General features: G+C 36.6%; 1 protein-coding gene across 8 annotated transcripts in view; it reads right to left on the bottom strand.

Moving 5' to 3' along the window:
- The window catches only part of TXNRD2 (thioredoxin reductase 2), a 56,472-nt gene that overhangs the window by 13,533 nt on the left and 20,628 nt on the right, over nucleotides 1–22,311 (bottom strand). For 3 of the 8 annotated variants that reach the window (XM_030500639.1, XM_030500631.1, XM_030500632.1), the window contains exons 12-17: nucleotides 19,230–19,366; nucleotides 13,763–13,858; nucleotides 13,405–13,497; nucleotides 12,107–12,178; nucleotides 10,640–10,737; nucleotides 6,324–8,381 (exon numbers count right to left, since the gene is read on the bottom strand). In XM_030500639.1, the coding sequence (XP_030356499.1) occupies nucleotides 8,258–8,381; nucleotides 10,640–10,737; nucleotides 12,107–12,178; nucleotides 13,405–13,497; nucleotides 13,763–13,858; nucleotides 19,230–19,366 (620 nt within the window). In that variant the 3' untranslated portion in view covers nucleotides 6,324–8,257. Of the gene's footprint in view, nucleotides 1–2,363; nucleotides 2,444–4,367; nucleotides 4,410–4,982; nucleotides 8,382–10,639; nucleotides 10,738–12,106; nucleotides 12,179–13,404; nucleotides 13,498–13,762; nucleotides 13,859–19,028; nucleotides 19,104–19,229; nucleotides 19,367–22,311 lie in introns of those variants that run through there. The other 5 variants (XM_030500630.1, XM_030500633.1, XM_030500634.1 and 2 more) reach the window with 5 other exon arrangements.

Here is a 22,311-nt window from a genome sequence, read left to right as displayed (position 1 = left end):
CCAAGTGAACACCCCTCTCCACTGTTTTTAGGCATCAACTCAATAGCTTAAAGCAAATGTTCTCCCAGCTTATGAACTTGGGAAATATTAGGACTTCCAGAACTAGAGCATAAAACAATGAAGTGGCCTCACAAGGATGTTTAAGCCCCCCACACATGGACAGTCTCATCATTCCAGGGTAGCCTTCTGCACTTTAAGAATTTGCTACGCCATACAAAAATGGCAAGACCATAGAGCTCTCAGTAATCACAATGACAGAGAAGGTGGCCTTGCATTTCACAAGTCGCTTTCATCAGATGTTCCACTTTGCCACTGACATGGAAAACAGTGACAACAGTGCCTCTGGGCACAGCTTGTGAATCTGATACGTTTTGTCATTAAGGAAAGATGATGCCTTTCAGAAGATCGAGCTGTAAACACTCAAAATGGTTGGTGTTCTTACCCTTCAACTGGACTATATCACAGCTAAGGACCCAGACTTATTTAGAACTGCCTCCTCTAGAGTTATGGCATTTCCAGATTTGGAAGTATAGGGGAATTATAGGAGATGCAAAACAGAAAATAATGAAAATCTTAGGAGGGCATTACACTGGACTTTTACCCTATCCAAAGGGAATTCACCTATTAACACCTAAATAGGGGTAAAAGTAGCTAAGTAAAATAGAATGAGCATCTCAAAAAAAAGCAGAACAAGAAAAATTTAAGGAGCAAGGAAAAATACATTAAATCCCTAATTAAGGACAAGAACCAAAGTCCTGACCTGAAACTTCAAGCTATCATGACATATGTAGAATGAACAAGGCCAGAAATCAAAGCAAGCAAAGTCTGAAGTGTCAAGAGAATTCTCATTATTTTTCCTGTGTTTGAAATATGTCTAAGAAATAAACTGAATTATAATTAAAGAGTCAAAAATCAAAAACATTCCCATGATTCAATTAGATCTCATTCTGGTGTAAATTAAATGAGTAAAAAAAAAAAATCCTTTGACAATCTGAGACCCACTTTTTATGTCTCTAAACAGCCTGTATTCTTTTAAATTTTGCTTTCCTGTTATCATGGGCTTAAATAAATCTTTGCTTTCTACATTATGGGAATCATTCATCTAAGCTAGCCAAACTGAACAGTGCTATCAGAATATGATATGATCACCCTACTGCCCAAACTACTGTGCTTAACAGCTTCTTCCCAATTATTCAGGAGTCTTTTGCCAGCAGAACATCAGCTGACTCCATTTCTATACAGAAAATGCGTGGGTTTCCTGATGTTTTCAGCTATGTTTGTACAAATTGCCTTCGTGTGAAGTTGTAAATTAATGCACTTCCTCTTGATTCTTTGAGAGAGACGAAAAGGAAAGTTATAAAGATAAAATAAAAATGCCACAGCTCAATCCTTTGTCCCAGTTGAACAAAGGTGTTTAAATAAAGATTGCCATGCATCACTAATTGCGTTACAAACAACTAGGGCATCATGTATGACAGCTCAACCTCCTGTATAAAGCTAAAAGCTGATACGTAACCTGTTGCTCTGACACAGTGTGAATAGAATATTGGTTGGCTGCATTACAGTTCATTCACACATTAGTAAGAGAGAGAAATAAAACAAGCTTTCAATTCTGACTGTTTTGTTAGGAGCATGTGCTGTGGAATAATGTATTTGGGCCTTACCTCACAGGGAGCCTGCAAAGAAGGGAACATTTATTTATTTTCTTCTTTGTTTAAAGCCTAAAAGCTGTCTTTTTTCACTGTTTTCTTTCCCTTGGTATTTTATTTTACTGGAGTTACATAATATTCTAATAGACAAAGCCTGATCAGGTATCTATAGTCCTTTTGTTTTAGATTTGTTTGAGTTCTGTTACCACCTAGCTAATTCTAACTCTTCACACAGCCTTGGGAAAGTCTCCTCGTGAAAGATCTAAGAAGAGGGATCTTGCTGTTCAGTTTTATGCTGAAACAAGGGAAAACAAGCCTGATTTCCATGTTGCTTTAAAGTAAAGGGAAAAAGGATGGAAAAAATCCAGCAGTCTTTCTGAAGGATTTGGAGAAAAACAGGGGAGGAGGTGCAGAAAGCGTATCTTTACAGTCATCTTTCATGGAGTATAAAGGGTTTCCTTAAATTATTGTCCTAGTATATTGGACATACCACAAACTGCTGAGACTTTCACTGGGAAAAAATTTCCCCCACCCCCTCCTTGAAGATGCTGGTTCTGACAGGCTGCAACTCCCAATACCTCTACCTAACTAACAATGCAAAGCACCTTGTTCAAACAAGACTGGTCTCCATTTCACACTACCCCCCAGGGAATATCCACTTTTCTCTTTGTACTATATCTTTCTGATTGATGCAATCAGATTCTGGAAACCTACCTTATTAGTTTATATTCCAGCTTCTTAGGGATGATGTTAATTTTCCATTGTAGGACCAGAAGAGTTTAGATGTGCTAGATCTTGAAACAACAACAAAAGACACACATAGTACCATGCTTAAAAATGGACTTCAGTGAACAGCAGTCCTTGCAAAGAAAGTCTAGGGATTACAAAAAAAGACACTCTCCTAACTCCACCAGTGCTTGAAATGAGGTATTTTATAATTACGGATGCATAAATAAATATGCATTTTCTTACTTATTCACATGAGATATTCTGCTTCATTTCTGCGCCAGTTCACTACACTAATTGTTTACTTCCCAGATCAGTGGTTTAGTACTAAGCCTTTATACTGTGATGGCCAAAGAGTTCCATTATATCCATTAAAGATTAGATAATTTTCTTTTGTTTCCCACAGCAAATAAGATCCCATTCATGTCCCAAACAGATTGTCAGTAGTTGGAATGGTGTTTTCTTAAGGTACATATAAGATTAAAGACTGAAATCAGATGCAGTGTTGCCAAAGCCTTTGTAATATGCATGTTTTTCATGGCGAGATGATTGACAAGAATTGCAGTAAGGTGCTGAAGGGGATATTTCACTTGGCTCATCAAAACTCAATGTAGAGGATTAGAACTAAGAAGAGTTGACAATATTGACTTTGAGTGCCACAACAGAAACATAATTAGCCCTTGGACATGTAGTGGACAGAAATACTCCATTTTAAAAAATTGAGTATCTGTTGCATGCTATCCTGGGGGGAGAAAAGTCTGCTCTGCTCCTTCCTCTTTTCCCAGTAAAATTCAAGTTTGGCACTAGAATAAATGCTTGCAAACCCAGCCTTTCTTCTGGAAGAACATCAGGAAAACTGTGCATAAACCTAAAAACCTCTCTTGAAAGTGAGCACACAGATATTAAAGAATGAAAAAGTCAATGAATTTTATACAAGTTTACTTATTGCAAAACAAACTGTCTGCACTATGCTTATTAAAGGCATATTTCATTGCCTAATCATAGATGTCTATTGTACCTTTTATGTTTTGAATCATAATTGCAGTCTGTTCCCCAACTGTAATAATGAAAGACATTTTGGCATATGCTTATATTGATTCCCCTTTAACAAAGCACTTACTTAAGACACATACTTGCATCCCACTGAAATTAATGGCTAACATTTGAGTACATTGATTTCACTGGGATTTAGACAAATAGCAATTTGTATGGGCAAAAAATTGCCTGCTTTGTTGGATAGGCATGAGCCTCTGAAGAAAAGCCTTCAAACTCAAAAGTCTGTACATGCAACTGTTCTCATTAGAAATACATTGCACTATGGCATCTATGTTTTTATCTGAATAACTGTGCTAGCAAACAAACAAACAAAAGTGTATCTGCTGTACTGAAATATCTTTTCCAGCTCCTGGTTTGGAATAATCTAAACTGCAGAAACATTTTCCAGTAGGTATAATGACATACAATGCATGCATAGATGGGAAAAAGCAAAACTTAATTGTACGTAATACATTAGCATTGAAACAAGCTACCATTAGGTATAATATAAATAGTGCAGTATATTCAACTCCAAAGAAGGACCGTGAAGATGATCAGATGGCTGGAGCACCTTTCCTGGGAAGAAAGGCTGAGAGTTGGGGTTGTTCAACCTTGTGAAGAGGGGACACCTTATAGCAGCCTTTCAGTACAAAAAGGGAACTTATTGCTGGAGAGGTACTTTTTACAAGGGCATGTAGTGACAGAAGGAGGAATGGTTTTAAATTGAAAGAGGGTAGATTTAGATTAGATTTAAGAAGAAGTTCTCTACTGTGAGGGCGGTGAGGCGCTGGCACAGGTTGGAGGAACCTGGTCTAGTGGAAGGTGTCCCTGCCTGTGGCAAGGGGTTGTAACTAGACGAGCTTTAAGGTCCCTTCTAATCCAAACCATTCTATGAATCTATGATTAAATGGTACATGAAAATAAGGAATAACAAAAAAAATTAGGAATTATGCTTACCTTTTTTAGCCACTGTTTCTAGCTATCCTAATTAGTTAGAACCTGCAATGAAATATTCCAGAAAATTAAAAGAGATTAAAAATGCAGAAGTAAAAATGCCTTTAAATACAATAAAGTCAATATTCCTTCTCAGCATCAAATGCAGGGCATATACTGAGGTAATATTAAACTAGCCGGTTTCAGAAGCTCAGCATCTCCTGACTTAAGGGGAACTTATCAAAATAAGTGGATTTAAAGAAATAAAATTGACATGAATTTCAAACAACATAGTCCCTTTCTTTTTCTGACAGAGAAGTTTTCCCAGAGTTTTAAAATACATTTTGCTAGTAATTTCCCAATTCATTTTCCAATACTTTTACATAGCAGTACCCGCAGATACTAATTAGCTGTGCTGCAATGCTTTTTTTCCACTACATGTTCTAGTTTAAAACCCAAAGTGAATAGCTACTGTAGAATACAGTATACAGTCCTGTGTAATACTCTGACTGCACGGTATTTCAAAGGAGTTTATCTTGACAAATCTTCAAGAAGCATGTCAGCATGTATGGACTGTGAAAATACCTGTTAGACCTCATTAGCTGGAATAAACAGGAGAGTATTTGAAACTGTACTTACCAAGTCTAGAGACTCTCTTAGTTTAAATTTAAAATAAGAAGGTCATCCAGCCTGAAATAATCTTCATGGCTATTCAGTTTACACATCAGAGAAGTATCAATTTCCTTATTAAAAGGTCTGTCTACTTGTTTCCTTAACAAATATCTCAACCAAGAGAAACAGCATTAAGATCAAAAAAGAAATCTTTTGTCAGCATAAGTCATATGTACAAAATCAAACAACTACATTCAAGCATTTACAGAAAAAATACCTTTATTAATTCATTAATTCACAACACAATAAATATTGGGATCGCACATATGAGGGACCCAGCAATGCTCAGACTTGTTTGCACCACAGGGTGGTTTGACAAACAAGGCCTCATCAGCTGGCATCCCGAGAAGAAGCCTGACTAAATTTTCTAATTTTTTTTTTTTACCATTTTCACATATAGTCAGTAATTTTCAGTGCACATCAGCCATTTCAATTGGCATCAGTCAGGCTTTAAAAAAAACAATTCTTAAGGACCATCCCTAGCGAATCCTTCACGAAAAAAAGCACAATCACAATAGTTGTCATTATTCTGTCTTGCTGTTAATGCTGACATTAGGGTTGTGTAGGTGTGAATCTATGTTTAGTTTTACATTGGGGGCAACAACATTTTCCACTAAATGAGGAACAGAACTAGGCTGCTGTTCAAGATCCAGGATCAATTTTCATGCAGACCACTCAGCAGTTCTAAAACCAATACAGATCTGTTACTCCTGAGAACGATGACATGCCTTAGTTTCACACCCCACATACGCTGAGGACACGTCTCTTTGAGATCTCTCTACTTGTTGTCCTAAATCATTATTTGGAACTTTATGATGAATGAAATTAACTCATCTTTCTATTGATTTGTCTGTAGCAGCAGACACCTCAGTGTGCTGGATGCATTGGTAGGACAGAAGAAGAGAAAGCAGCTGACACATGGCTAAACACCAATGTTTTCATTTATGGGTAAAAAAGGAAATGTAATAGGCAATCACTAGGAAAAAAATACTCTTGCATGCAGGACACATTACAGTTTAGTCAGAGGAGGATGTTTCTGACAGTAAAATCTCTGTAGGCTGCAATGCTCAGTATCTCAAAGTTTTGGAAATATTAAGTAAAACATTTTAAAAAAAAGCCCAATTTACTATGAACTTTTTTTTTAATGTATAAAACAGTTGAAAAATCTGGTAGGGTTTTTGGCAGTATCACACTCAGAAGATCTTTAATAAAGGAAACCAACTCTGAATGCATACATATATATATCTTATATACAGATATAAAATTTTTCATCATTTCTCTAAAGGCAGTTGCGATATTCAGGCAGTGTTTCAACAACACTTCCACTCAAAGAACTTCTTTTATTCAACTACAACCTTATGTATGACTTCACAGATGAAAATAGCATCAGCAGATCTCATAGGAATGCCACCTGCAGTCAAATTGTATCACTCCTTCCTTTTTTATGAGCCAGAAATATGGACCACAAATCAGGAAACTTTGTAAAGAAAGCATTTAAGATTTCTTTTGTTGTTAAGTCAGAACAAATCTTTGGAAATGCAGTATTCTATTATCAGTGACAGTGTGATAAACGCTGTTACATCACATTGTAGAAGGAAGTTCTGATCACTGTTTGTCTACCGGTTTCTCCATTTTACTATGATTTCTTTATCATAGTAAAAAGGATACCACCCTTGAAAGAAACCAACTATCTGTCTGGGTTGCATGCTGCAGCAGTGGAAATGGTAATCAAATGAAAAATAGCAAATATATACATAATCATCAGACTATTCTTCCAAACTGCGCAACAAGCAGGACAGCTATGGAAATATGAAATTCCACACTCAAAACACTGATATGAATCAACTGCAAAAAGGATACATTTGTTTCACCTCAAGCTGATCTTTTCCTACATGCACTATTCTACTGTAAAGGGTGCAAGAAATATGTGACTATGCATATAAAATGTTGACAACTGCAACTTGGACTGAAAATTCATAGCAGTTTGTTTCATGTTTGACTTTGTCAGGCTACTTATTTAACAGAGTTCTGTAAGAGAAGCTTCACTCTCAGATTTCTGTTTCTTTATTGCTACAAATTAGCCAGCATCTCCCCCTTCTGGATAGCAGGAAAATAAGCAGAAATTTGCAACAGATTAATGCTTACTCTGGCCAATGCTTAAAAAAACAAGTTTGCAGCTATACATTTTCTATCTTTATTCTGGGCAGGACCATTTCTTTTCTAGATCATTGTTTAATATAGTTCCCTTCAGTAACGTGTTTTATTAAAGCCAGACCTAAATCCATTCTGAATCAGTACCCACCTAACCAGTGAGAAAATCTTAAAAACAAATCAACAAATATATCACTGTGTCAGCCAGATTTCCGCATCCTATAAAACAGAAAATGCGGCATGAATCAGATTATTAGTGGTTTTGATTCTACTTGTCAGCATTGCTTAATATATGGTGTTCAAGCAGTAATTTGTGAGATGTGTCAATTTGAACTGAACTGAATTAGAAACTTCAAGAGTAGACAGAGAAGTCACCATAAAATTCAACTCTTTCTTTAGCACCTCTGAGCTCATTCATTCTCAGCCATCACCATAATGTTATGACCAGGCTGCCACTGATTAATCCATTGGGATTCATCCAGTAGCAGCACAGCTTCAGTTCCTGTAAATACTACATTTTAAAGAAAAAACCCAAAGATGACTGCTAACCCATTGTTACACACTCTGGGAACTTGTTTCTACTAGTGACTAGAGTCTCAGTGTTCAAGATTAGGATTGGTAATGAGCTATCCAAGCACTTAGGAGAAAGTCTCATGACCAAAATCCTAAGGAAGGCCCTGACCAATTCCTAGGATCTGTATGAATATTGTGTGAGATGCTTCTCGTGGCAGTCAGTCATGCCAACAGAGAAACTCAAATGACAATGGCTTCATTTGTAGATGGCCTCAGATGTCAATGGCTTCAGTTATATTTACATATATAAAACTGTGATTATTCCTGGCTCCAGCAAGGTAAGAATTACAGGCACTTTGAAATAGAGAGTCGTTACAGCAGGACTGAATTGGTTTTAGAACTGTGATAGTGTGAGGACAATTTCTTTGGCTGGATGAAAGAAAAAACTGTCTACAGGGAGAACGAGAAAAGATTCCCGGAATTCGAACCATTAAAACTGTTCCTAACTCTAAGTGCCCCTTTTCTTTACAAATATATTTTGTGCTTTTTTTCCTTCTTTCCAGGGATGGTATTTAACCTCAGCAGCCTGTAACTGTTGCATCCAAGCCAGAACGCTTTGTAATGTGCAACTTGGTAATTTCTTCAGCACAGGTAGGGTGAATGCCAACTGTCTTCATCAGCTGAGGATATGTAGCACCACATCTACAAAAGAAAAAAAAAAACAAAAAAAAACCAAACCAAAGATTCACAAAGTCAAACAGTATTCATCTGAAGCAGCAAGAATGTCCTAAGACTTCAAAGTAATTCTGCTCTTATCCATTTTATCAGTAGAGGAGTTCATTTATTCTTCAAACAATACTGTCTATTATTTCTCAGGCACTTACACAACATTATTTAAACACTCAGCTTCACAACACTGTTAGGTAGGGAAGAATTGTCATAAGAGTTGAGACAGAGAGAGTTAAGCAATTTATCCAAGTCACAACTGAGCCTATAGCAAAAACATGTGACAAAACTGCAGCCTTCAGCTTTTCTTGTACATACATGTGTGTTTCACTAACTCTGACTCCAGATGGAAAAACACACACATACACACAGAGGAAGAAAATCATAATTAGGACTGCTGGAAAGAATCTGCTGAAGGAAGTGATATTAGAATATTCTTCCATGATCTTAGAGAAAGTCTGGTGCTTAAACTGAAATTATCAATAACATAAGCAGAAGGAAAAAGTCTTTCTTTGAAAAAACAAAACAAAACCCCACCAAAAAACCTGGAGCTAAAATCCCACTAGCTTAATTCCTTTACATGTCCAATAACATTTTTAGACTTGATGACTTTCCTTCAAGCTGCTATTCCTGGCAGGTCATACTGTAAGAATAGCTGAAATGGCCCTAAATTTAAGAATTGTTTCAAGCTCTCTATGTAATAATGTTCTCTCCTTCTACAAAATACAGAGAAGAGTCTTCTGTCTTCATAGATGTCTTCTCCTCCTACATCCAAAAAAGCACCAACAAGCAAAAAATTACTGTTGAGCACAGACGTTACTGGAGTGCTAAGTGGGGAGGGAAGATGGAAAGTCATCCTTTGGAGAGGCTGAAGTAAGACTTAATATTTGACAAAGGAGAACACCAGCTCTTATAGTGGGTGTTCCACACTGAAAACTCTGAATTTGTGAAATACAATAGAAACCAATACAAGAATCTGACCTGCTGAAAACCTCTTACTGTGGCTAAAGTTTTAATTTCCCTCAGGCAAGGCAGAAAAGCATTCCAGTTTCATGTGCTTCCTTTTCACTGGTTATTTTGGATAAAACTTCAAAACAATGACAGCCTAAAAAATGTAGTTCTAGAGTCTATACCACTGGCAATTAATGGACTACAAACACATGTTGAAAATGTGTACTGAGGGCACACTGCAATCAGTGATTTCCAAGATATTCCTCACATGATACTTGCGGTCCTGCCTTCTTAATCGTTTCTGCTTTTCATTTATGCTAGTCACTCAGAACTGTAAGACTAAAACTGCAATAAAATGATGATGATATTTAGGAAAATGAACATACACCACAATTAGGGTTGATTTCATGTGTCCCAGCCTACTTTCTTCAAAAAGGAGTTAAAAACTATAATTTAGTAATATAAATATATGAATCAACATTTCTGAAGATGTGAATCAGCGTTAAGAAGAGAATGAAAAACCAAATAAGAAATAATTGTAGTACACAAGAGGCATATTAGGAATTCTACACTTAGGCAGACAAGACCCAGAACTTCAAAGGGAGGACTTTTATATTAATATGTGAGCAAAATCTTAAACAAGATCAAATCACAAAGGTTCACCTACTTGGGTAAGCTTGTTACTGCAATTATCAGATAGCTCCAGACAAAAGTATCTTCCCCCTTCCATCAGCCTACAGAGGTTTCTTTCTTGCCTTATCATATTATGGTTAGCTTATAACCCAGAAATAAAAAAATTCATGCAAGTCCTTGCTGAGCTTTTGATGAGCAATGGCTGTGCACATTTAAAGATGAGATTAAGAAAGAAAATGCTTGGCAGGTGTAAAGAAAGGGGTTTTTTGAACAGCACAAACATCCTTTTAAAGAAGTGACTTGCAAAACCATATGGTGATTTCCTATCCTGTGCATAGAATGCAAAAGAAGCTACACTCTGAGAAAACTAGCATTAGTAAGTTAATGCAGTTTTATTTTTTGTTATATCAAGCCAACAATATATTTTCCTCAGTTGCTCCTTAACTATATCCAGTATTACAGTAACTAGATCCAGTACATCTTAATGAAGAACTGCAGTATTTTTAGTGAAAATATGTGCAATACTACATAAAAGTAACAAAAATCATGGATTCTTTATAGTGTTGCCAAAACTAGGCAGCTATCTTTTATAATCTTACAATAACTTAAAAAGCAGGCTTTAGAAGCTAGAGACATTCTTTTGTACTTACTTGATTCCAAGAGCAAATCCTTGAATAACTTCGCCTGCATTTGGTCCAATGAAATGAAGACCAAGTATTCGTTGCTCTCTCTCTCGTAAGCACACCATCTGAAAACAATACATTACACAGAGATCTTTTCTTAGAACATTTAAAGATAAGGCATGAAGTTGAATTAAATGAAACTGAAGTGCCCTGAGATCCTAGTTCAGCTGTTTATTCCAGCGTGCCAAGAACTTACGCACTTGCTTAAGACTTACTGACTTCAATAGGTCTTATGCTTGTCCCTAAGCGCTTTCCTGAATCGAAGCTTTATTAGTGTATTTCTTTCAGACTTCGGGGAGCCACTGACAATGGTAATTTGTGGTAAATTGAATACTTTGTTGTCTGTCATTTGTGTGAAATCCTCAAAATACCTTCTGTAGTCTAGTAACCAGACTAGTGTTATTTTGACACTCAGCGGCCACCTTAGCAATTCTCCAAGCCCGTGCACTTATTCTCACCAGCTAGCCAGCTGTATTTCCAAAGATGACCACTACCAATTATAGGATAATTTGTGCCTTTGTGATTCAGTCAGTAAACACTTAAAGCAGTATGTTTGGTGAGATACATTTACCACATCAACCACATAACCTAAAAAGGAGTCAAGGCTTGGAAGCAGCCAAAGATGAAGGTGAGTTAATAAGTATTGGGGAGGGCCTCAGTCACTTAACTTTTATTAGAGAACTTAATGAAAACTGTTTAGTTCCTTTACACCACCATCTTTATAATTATGACAAGAAAGTCAGTCTCTCCCTGCGTCCACCCATCAAGCATTAAATCATCACTAATCTAATAGGTTCTGTTATTCAGTAAAGGCTTGGATTCTTTCATTAGGAATCCTGGGAACAGCAGCAATCTTGACATGGTCCTTTAAATATTGAGTTTTAAAGATGAAAACCTCTTGCAATAGAGTTTGAAACTCTCAAGTTTAATGTCTGTTCGTGTCTTTTGGGAGTTTAGTAAGGACTATACTCAATATCATCCAGCAATTATTATGCTATTATTACTTTACTCTCAAATATTTACTTTAATTGGCATAATTTAAAGGGAATAGCTAAAAAGTAGCACCACTTTAGTTGCACTGGTACTTGGGACAGTTAAGGCAAGCTACTAAGGCATTTACACAAATCATATGTGACAAAATATAGTTATGAAAACTTGAATATTTATTAGCATCTTAAAAGCAGTTCAAAGATGGTATCAATCAGCAGAATGTCAGCTCTGAAAGATTCTAATATCTGTAAAGCAATTTCAATATGCAGTAGGATATATAATGAATATTAAACATATGAAGTTTCACTAGAGAGACAGGTTGCACCAAGAAAATATCTTATCCATCTTGAGAGAGGGTTTTTTGCCAAACAGTCCTCCTTGAAGCTGGCTGTACCATATCTCTTGTTTTCAGTTAAAAGCAAGTTAAAAGCTCACAACACTCACTTTTATATAGCATTGAGTTGCATCTCTTTCAGCAACTGTAAACTCTAAAGGTTTATAATACGCATGGTATACCTGGTAGGGAAAACAATAACAATTCATGTTACAGAGTACTATTATGTAAAAAACTGCTTTTTAGTGTTATAATGACTACTATTATGACATATTTATAATGTTGTAGAAAAAAATGATTTATTTATAACCCATTCATTATTTTAAAGAAAAATATGGAAAGCACAGTGGGAGTTTAACACAAAACTTTCTCAGAGAACCATTAGATTAAAAACAAAACTGAAAAATAGATCACAAATAATCATGTTACTCAAACCAGTGTCCCAATTTCAAAGTGTTAGTTTGTTCCTTCTCCCAAAAATTTAATACCTTGTTTACTGAAAATAATGAAATCCAAGAAGCTTTCCATATGTATAATAATGTATGCGACAAGACAACCTGAACTGTGATTTTTGCATTCTGAATAGTAAATGCTTATTTTTTTTTATTAATGATTTTGCCTGGGGCTCCAAGCTAAATCCATAAGCTGAACTTGCTTTCCAACACATACATAACAAGAGCATCTTATGACACACACACACATCAATTATCTGCTTTGATCGATTGAGAACAAACCAAGATAAGAGTTCTGGGACAGATTTTTTAAGTATAAACTGTATTTCAGAATCATAAAAGACAAAACTAATAACTGACTGGACAGGAAGTAAACTATTGCATTTTGTTAACCAAGTCATATGCTGATGGTCTTTGATGAGTGAATAAAGGTAACACAACATATCTTTTCAAGGGTGACTTGTTTGAATTTTGCCTTATTATATAGCGTTTGTGAATTTCTTCATCATGAGTACCATAATCAAATCCTTCATATCACAAGGCTGGGTGTGAATATATGCCATAATGGATTTCTTCCTCAATATGCAATACTCGGGTGTATTATATCAAGACATTGCAGCCACAAAGACACTTAGCAGCTTGTGTGAATATTTCTGGTGACACCACAAAAATTTAGACTAAAAAATGTACCAGCAATTCTGACAATTAAAAGGAACATAACCATTATTTAATGATGCTGCACATATAACTTACTAAAATGTCAGCAAGTTTAAAGATCTCACACCCTATCGACTTTAAGCTCATTGGGTAACAGCTTCCATTGTGATCTGCTGCAGTACTTCTAAAGACCTGAGCTTTTCTAAAGACACCAACTCCTTAACTGCAAACATAAAATTTTGCCTGATACAACAATGAAACTTCTGAAACCAGCTATAAAATTAAAAATGTTTTCATACCTCAATATTATCTGATCCATAACATTGCACAGCTGCTTCTTCTGACAGTCCAACACAACCATATTCCAAGGGAGTGAAAACTGTGGTAGGTACCTATTTGAGAGGAAACAGAGTGTTACTGTTGAACCATATGAAGCAGCAGATACAGGGGAGACTTATGCATGCCTGAGAAGTGTAGCTCTGTCATGCACGTCTACTTTGGCTGCTGTCAAAGTTAGTTTCCAGGTGACAAAATGCAATTTTCTTTAGAGATATTAAAAAAAAAAAAAGTAAAAAAAAAAAAAAGTGTAAGATTTGGCTTGTATTATTGAAAAAAAGAAATAACAACTTACATTGTCATAGAGAAATAACAACTCACATTGTCATAGTCCATCAATTCTGAAGACTGGCCAAAAAGACGCCGAGCCAGCAGTTTTCCTGCAGCTATTGCTGTCGGTGTTAATTCAGGACGGCCCTAAGAAGAGAGCACAAAGCTTTGTTTTAACTAAGAGAGAAGTAGCATCCAAGGATTTCTCCTGGGACAATGGTCAGAGGAAGGCCAAATCTTTGGAATTTCAGCCTGGTAGCCAGGACTGCAAATAGAGAAGGCAGTAATAATTTCTGTCCAAACATGCTTTTAAGTCTCCGAGTTCAGTATCTGTCTTAATGGGGAAGTGTGGGGGGGAAACCAATGCCATGAATGGTCAAAACCTTGTACCTTATCATGTCACCTCTGGAAAATCAGAGGATATTCATATGCTAACCATTCACTTCCCCCTTTCTTTCCATAGTAAGCCATTAAGAAATTTTTCAGATGGTCTTTTTAACGCAGGAAAAGCCTAGTATAAAGCAACAGTGTTTTTTTAACATCAGACCTTTTAAAAAAGTTGTCTGACACATTTTTACAGAACACAGGCACAAAAATTAGCTATTTGTAGGTACTGTTACTGACTTTCTATGTTGGTCCTGGATCGGGGAAGTGGAACACTACTTTCATAGCACTGCAGCTATAAGATGAGTTGATCCCAGTCTCAGGCTCTGGTATTAAAGGGGGCTTGAAAAGGATTGCTACTGGCAAATGTTAACTTTCTGCAAGTGAGAAATGGAATGATAGCAGGATATGACCAGGACATGGTCCAGTTCAAGCCTTGAGTCCTAGCTACCTTTTATATCCAAGGAAGACCATGCAGCGTGCCAGAACCCTTATTTTGAATGCTGGCACAATACCACTAGACCATCGGAACTCCAGTGCTAGTTCTAAGGAAGCTGGAAGTTTTTACAAATTCAAATAAGCATTTTCATAGGAATGTTTTTGAAGTTCAAGGAAGAACAGTCCATGTAAATTAATAAGATCTAACAAATTTCATAAATCTAGTAAAAAACAGTATTTAAGAGTTCATTTACGACATATCATCAAGATGCTTGTCTGAGATGATGAAAGAGGTTGCGAATCTAGAAGGAATGATGTAGAAACATAAGAAAACCATAACTGCAAAAGACCTTCATGGGACAACATAGAATGCTTTATAAAATGTATGAAGTATTGATTCATACAGTTTGTCACACTCCTGCAAAGACCCATTTGGAAGTAGTAATCCAATAAGCCCCCAAAAATAGTCTCCAGCAAAAAATAAAGTAAGGATTCCCCAGCACACACATTCAAGTTTTTCAACCTTTTTTTTCATTATCCTGAAGGTTTTTAGTGTTTACTGGAATCCACTCCTCTTTCCCAGTTTATCTTTTTCTGTATGATGCTAGATAGATCCTGTACATGGTATTAGCTACAATGTACTTCAGTACATACATCATATCCATTATCTGCATAATAATATGCATGTATGTTTTTTTATATGTATTAATAACCACTTAATTTAAAAATTCCTTTGCAAAAACCCAAACTGAAACATTATGTCTAACCTCATAACAGAAACTACAATTCTAATTGTTAATGAAGACTAACCTGGTTTTCCCCACAGCTCATGACAAATCACAACACTGCAAATCTATCCCTTTTTTCACCCTAAGATCCATCAAGTTATGGTTTTTCAAATCCAACATTCTGACTTTCAAGTCTGTAAATGTCATTTACCAGATGAAATTTGCCATTTGTTTTTTCTTATCCACATTTGCCTGAAACATGGCTGCCAATCATTTCTGTAGCAGGAAATACAGATGTTGTTTTGGCATTCCAGAAATGAATAGAAGATTGGAACAAGAGATAAAATTGTGAAAGCACTGCCATGCATTCCATAAAACCCAACTAATTACTAAAACATCCATGCAGATAAAGCCCAATTTCTCATAAACAATGACTTAAAGACCTTCCTTGGTAAATATTTGAAATGAACATTCACTTTGCAGTCATGTGTAGAACTACTCTGCTGATTATTATGGATATGAATTGTTCCTAAGAACCCTCCAATGTATTATATATTTAAACGAGATGGCTCCTAAGAGAGTTTAAAAAGCTTTGAAGTAATGTGTATTTGTTCTAACACAACTCTTTCTGGTCTCATTTCTATTCAAAGCAACATACTGTACATTCCACCTTCTCTACACATCTTTGTTATAACACCCTTTGAAATATGACAGATGTATAGTGGCATGACCATACGATAAACCTCCTTCTGAGAACTTCTTTATAGTGTGTGCCATGCTTTTCAACAAGAATACTACTGGAGGAAGAATTTTAACACAAAGCATTTATATCAGTGCTGAAAAAAAATTAAAACTAAAATTCCAGCTTGATCTTCCTTGTCCTGATCACAGAAGATGAAAATGTCCAAATGCGATTTCACCTGTCAATTGAAAATAGTATTTTACCAAAGCTTGAAAAACTTTTTTTGAGGGTAAACAAAGTGACTGACCTCTGGAATGGGGTCTTTTTCCCCTTTTGTCCAAATGAACAGCTTGGATAACATTAGGATTCCATTTGCCATACAAGGGTGCAACAAGACACCCATGCACACATAGTTTCCCATTTGTACCAGCTGGGCATGACTCCCAAATGAAAACAGTCATTCTGAGCATTTGCCTCTCTCCTCTCACACTCCCCCTTCCAGCCAGGGCATTCAATTAACACAAAAAAAGTACTTCTTGCTATTTGGTAGCAATGTGGTGTCTCTTCAGTGTGGCATGGTAAAGGAGGGAGGAGGAAAGCTTGAGAAGTACTTGCAAAGGTATGAGCAATAGCACTTCATGATAGCAAAGAGGCTCTAACGGGGAGAGAGCAGAGCAATCCTGAATAGGAACACTGGAGAAAAAATATCTTATTCTTATAAGCAATATTAGAGAATCACTAATGCTCATTCACAGGAAATAAGATTCCCTTTCCTGATATCTTTTGATAGGTCTCACCCAGAAAGTGTCATACACCAAGCTCTACAGCTTTGTGGTTCTTAGCAGGACGCCCTTGATTCTTTTCTGTGTATTCTTTGAGATGTGCACCAGCACAGAACTTTCTTTCACTGCTGGTTCCCATGCCAATGAATTCATTGTCTAAATTAATTCAGGAAAAAAAAAAAAAAAAAAAAAAGAAAAGAATTAAAATAAAGTAAACCTTATTGCTTAGCAAGTGGAATTCATGGCTTACATTGTACTGGAGTCAGATAACAGCAACAAATTCCTTCTATCTTTAAACTCTATAAATGCATGAGTACTATACCGTGATTTCTTTAATTCCCTGTATTAAGCCCATATGCACATAAAAGCTTAAGAAAATATTTCTCCAGAGCACTGATTTAACTGCAGCTTTCTCCCAGTTCCCTGGACTCAGTATAAAACTGTGTTGCTGTTTTTAACACTTACATTTAGAAGTGCCTATTGAACAACTCACGTTCAAATCTGTACTAATAAGGACAAAAGCAGGAAAAGGAAATCCAAGTTTTAACAACAAAATGAAAATAACAAATAAATGAAGACCTGATTTTTTAAATCCAGAGTAGGAAAGAGAAGAGCATCCTGCCTCCAACTTTTTCTTACTTAACTAAATCCTCAAAGGGCAGAAAACAAAAAGCACCCAAAAGGAAATTACTTGCCCAAAATAACACTGCAGATTGGCAGCAAAATAAGCATCAGCATCCAAAGCCCTGCCAGCATTGCCTCCAACAACTGCTTCTTGGATGAAATTAAAAAGAAAAGTTTGGAAAGCAGGAGGCCTAACCAAGGCTTGTATCAGGGACAAGCAGGTGTAGGAGGTCACCGTGAGCAGAAAGAGGACTTCAGGAAATATCCCAGAGCAAGAAGTGACAAGTACAGAGGGAACCTGTATGTGAAGTGAAAAGAAAAGAGAGGAACTGTACATAATCCCAAAGCTCTGAGTGGCTGGACTGGACGGAGAAGCTGTGGAGAGTAAGAAAAACAAAATGGAGAAATAGCTGAGCAGGAAAGAGTTTTAATAGAGTTTAAAAGGAAATGGCAAGTCATTTGCATGAAGATGGAGACAGACAGGAAGAAACACATGTCTACAGAGAGGGGAAGAGGTCAGAAATGGTCATCAGATTTATGAGATGGCAGTTCCAGAGTTCAGTTAGAAATCTGCAGCGCTATTCCCAAGACATTATGTAACCTGTTGCATCTCTTCAAAAACTCAGAGCACCTGTAGGGTTTATAAATATGAGAGACCTTTAAAAGATTTTAAACATTGCAGAATGAGAAATCTTTAAAAGGTCTCTCAAATTATACTATATATGGTGTTTGGATGTTGCTACAGTATTTAAATTTACCAGACTTTCAAAACAGATGCCTTCACTATATCAAAACCAATCTTGACAGGAAGGCATGTGCTTAATTCCCTAAGTTCAAAAATGGGTGAAATAATTCTCTATCTTGCAATGCCTAGCCTCTAGATTCTACATATTGCCCTGATTTTTCAGGAACAGCAGGCAGCTGATGAAAACATCCTCCTGTAACTGTACAGTTCAGAATCCAGACAAACATTTATGAAGAGAACATGTTTGAAGATGCCCAACTTACAGAAGATACTCTGAGTTCTTCTGTAAACTGAAAATTGAGGGATTTAAAAGTACTTGAGTGCACTTTGATCAGGACAAGACACAAGACACACAAGATTTGTGAAAAGTTATTCTTGTCACAAATAACTGTAAATTATCAATAGCACTGAATTAAGGCCACATAATTCTGCTTTTGCACCTATAATAAATAAATAATTTTGCTCTTGTTATAATGTACCCTCCTTTAGGAAAAACAAACCCAAACCATCAAAGGACAACAAACAAACAAAAAACCCCAAACCAAAACACCACACCTCATGTTTACTTGTCATAATCACTCATAAATCATGAACAGAAGTAAAATGCATTTAGTATTTGCAGCAATTAGTTTTTCTTATTCTAGAGGAAGATACTTTAGCCAGAAGCAGTTTGCATCAGGGAGCAGAAATGATGTCTTGGGACTAGTCTCAATTAACCCCCAAAATACGAAAAGCGGAACTTGTTATCGTCATTCTCAGCAAGTGTATTCAGCTCCAGAAGGTAAGAGCTGCTTTCACTCAGCAGCCATAGGCAGTATGAAGTCATATGTCCGAAGTGATAAAAACATTATTAGAAAGATAATTGAATCTATAAAGACATTATTCTTAGCCTCTGACCAATAATGCATTCCCTGATAAACATCAGTAATAATACCTAATGCTGAGATACTTCACAAGATCCATGTGAAGGAAATTACTGACCCAGGTGGCTGGCATAAACACTACAGCTCTGCAAAATGAAAACAGCAAAACATGAAGATATATGCTAGAGTATGACGACATCTGGGGACTAGTTATTAGTCAGGAACAAAGTTGGCTTCCTGTTATTGTAAAATAGTTTATGTAGACTCAGTACCTCTGTTATGTCTCCAATTGCATAAATGTGAGGAACAGAAGTAGCTTCACTGGCATCAACAATGATCTTTCCAGTTTCAGAATTAGTTTTCACTCCAACTGCATCCAAATTGAGAGTTTTAACGTCAGGGGCTCGGCCTTAAAGGGGGAAAAAAAAAAAAAGAAGAGAAAAGGTAAAAACTATTGGAAAACTTCAGCAGTCTTAATCCAGAAAGCTGGGATCCTCCACTGTAGGTTTCCAAGAATTTTGTGCTACTTGACAGTCCAGGCAGAAACGTGATGAAACTGATCTCATACTGAAAAAGCTGTAAGGGTGGAAAGTATAGGTATGAATTTCTTTGTGAAAGGAGCTCTATTACTATTGCCTTTGCTCAGACTATTTCAGAGAAAGTTATCCTTTAAAAACGTGCAGGAAAACATCCACTGCAAAAAGTGCAAAGCCCATATGCTTTAATATTTGATGCACATTCTAAATTCAGTTTCCTAATGTAGCATGAATATACATATAATAACTAAGCAACTTCTACACTGAAAATGTCCAATAAACATTAACTGAATGGCACTCAATACTTACAAACAGCTTGTGCATACTTGTGGATAAAAATTAATACTGAGTTAAAAATTCCTGAAGTCCTCTTTTCTTGCTATCTGATACACTTCTCTTTTTAGTTCCCTCAGCTTGGATGAAAAAGTTTACTGACTTTGCTCTCAAGTTCTTAATGCTGAGTTATTTAGCTCAAACTCTGTATCTATCTGAGCTGTTTCTGTAGAGTTTAGAAACACTCTTCCTAGAATTTAGAAACACTATCTTAGATGGATTTAAAAATAAATGAGGCAAATTCCACCAAGCTTAGATTTTATTTCAGCTTCTGCTTCCAATGACTTCCAATTATCTCATGTTTAAAAATATATTTTGGTGTGTTTTCTGCACAGAGTTACCACTTAGACCACCAAAGTCTTAACATTACACTGAGCTTTCTATAGAGTATCTAACAAAGCAAATCCTAACCCAGAAATTGGAATCTTAAATCCCATCCAATTTTTCAAATGTATTTGAAGGTTAATAAGCCCAGTGAAATTATCAGGTACTCCAAAAATTTGTAGGGACACACAGGATTGCATAGAAAAGATTACCTGAATATATCCAAATGAAGGACATTTTATAACATTGCATCTATTTTTAGAGGCTATAAATGAACATGGCTATATCTACATCTACATATATAGGTCTCCCTTGCGTGAGTCATGATTTTGTGTTTGATGTTAATACAGAGCTATAGCAAAGCAAAACTAAAAGGGAAATGTGTTTTCATTATAAAAACAAGCTCTTTGATGTTAATGTAGGAAATTATTAAACAAAAGGAAAACCTGGCTTGTCAATACAGACCTAATTATATGTAAACATATGATTCACTGCTTTATACATCTGCCACATAGCCAGGCCCCTCAAACAATGTCACATCTGAATGCCTCTGTAAAGACTTCTGTGTATTAATTTCATCTGGTGAAACCAACACTTCCTCTGGGAGTACTGACTGAAGCTGTCGGCACTTGGCTATCTGTCTGTCTTCCCTTCTGTTGTCCCCATGGGATGTTGATCTGCTGTTCCTTCTCTGCCCCCTGCTCCCCAGTCCTGATGCTATCAGGCAACAAAAATAATAAACCTCCAGGACCTTATCTTGGCTCGGATGTGAAACAACTTCCTACCGTTGTATTTCTTTGTGCATTGAGAGTAAAGCCTGGATATTCTGCAAATGGACAACTAATGGGGTTTTCTAGTTTCCCCTTTTTCCTGCCAAGCAGAGCCAAGAGAAAGCTTAGCACGCAATGGCAGGCACTGAAAGAGGAAAAAAAGAAAAAACTGTCAATAGAGTCATTTAAAGACCTGTGACAACAACAGCTGAGTTTATCAAATCTGCAGGCTAACACTTAACCTTTCGATTCCAGTCTATTTTAACATGTGTACAGCTTGATATTAATAGCTAGGAGTTACAAAAACTGTGGTGCTACTTATAGTGAAATTTCTGTCTCACGTTTACTGCCTAAATATTATTTCTGAAAGCAAAAACTAAACTTTAAAACACTGAACTGAAGCTTTATTGGCCTTCAGCCCCATGCTGGCTCACCTCCATAAGCCAGAATTACACTTACTGATCTTGCTTCACCTCAAATTCAGTAGTTTAGGTTCATGATTATCCAATGTGTCTTGGTAAGTCTTCATGTCAAATTCAGGAAATTCTGGTATTTCCCAGCATTCACTTTACTTGTACTATAGAATCAGTTCCCACAATTTCTCAGCAGTATTGGATCAGAAGGACATTTGTTTTATACCCATAACTCCTAAGTTTTTTACATGTACAGCTTCAAGAAAGCATGAGTTTACAGCTTATTTCGAAAATCAAGAGGGCAGTACAAAACTATCCCAGATCATACCAGGCACTTAACACAGAGACAGCCCCCTGCCTCCCTCCCACTAAAGCCAGCACACGTGCTTTTAGTTTGAAGATGTTCACTGCCCTGAAACTGCCACAGAACAAGGACCATATGATTGTATAAGACACAAGACTAGATTTAGCTTTTATTCAAAACAGCAAGATATTATGTCAGACATCTAGAGGGAAGGTATCATTCTAATCTGACCCTTAAAAATGTTACCTGCCTCCTGCACTTTTAATACCACATCACAGTCTCATCTTTAGTAGACCTACACACTAACCAAATAGCTGCAAAAACCACACAGATCTCTGCTGTCAGGGCCTGCCCCCATTCACGTTTAAAAGAAAAAACACCTTTTTGATCTGTTTCTGTAAAATCTAACAACATTTTTAAGAGGGCCACCAGCCAGTTTAGCTACAGAGAGCAACAACAGACTGCTTGAAGCACCCATCTCAGATACGTGCTAGACTGGTTATACTGTGATGTGGCCTTTCTGTCCCATCATCTGCTGACGGGCTTTGGTTGGTAATCACACCTGCACGCACAATAAGGTGAAGGCAGCATCAGGCTGCTGTGACCTTCAGGTGCAGAAGCTTCAACAGTGGAGGCTGAAGTAGGAATAGGCATAGTCAAGTAAGTAGCAGCAG

Source organism: Strigops habroptila, chromosome 11, assembly GCF_004027225.2.
Source record: "Strigops habroptila isolate Jane chromosome 11, bStrHab1.2.pri, whole genome shotgun sequence".
Taxonomy (NCBI): domain Eukaryota; kingdom Metazoa; phylum Chordata; class Aves; order Psittaciformes; family Psittacidae; genus Strigops; species Strigops habroptila.
Note: the sequence above shows the minus strand (reverse complement) of the source record. Positions and strands in the feature narration are given on the sequence as shown.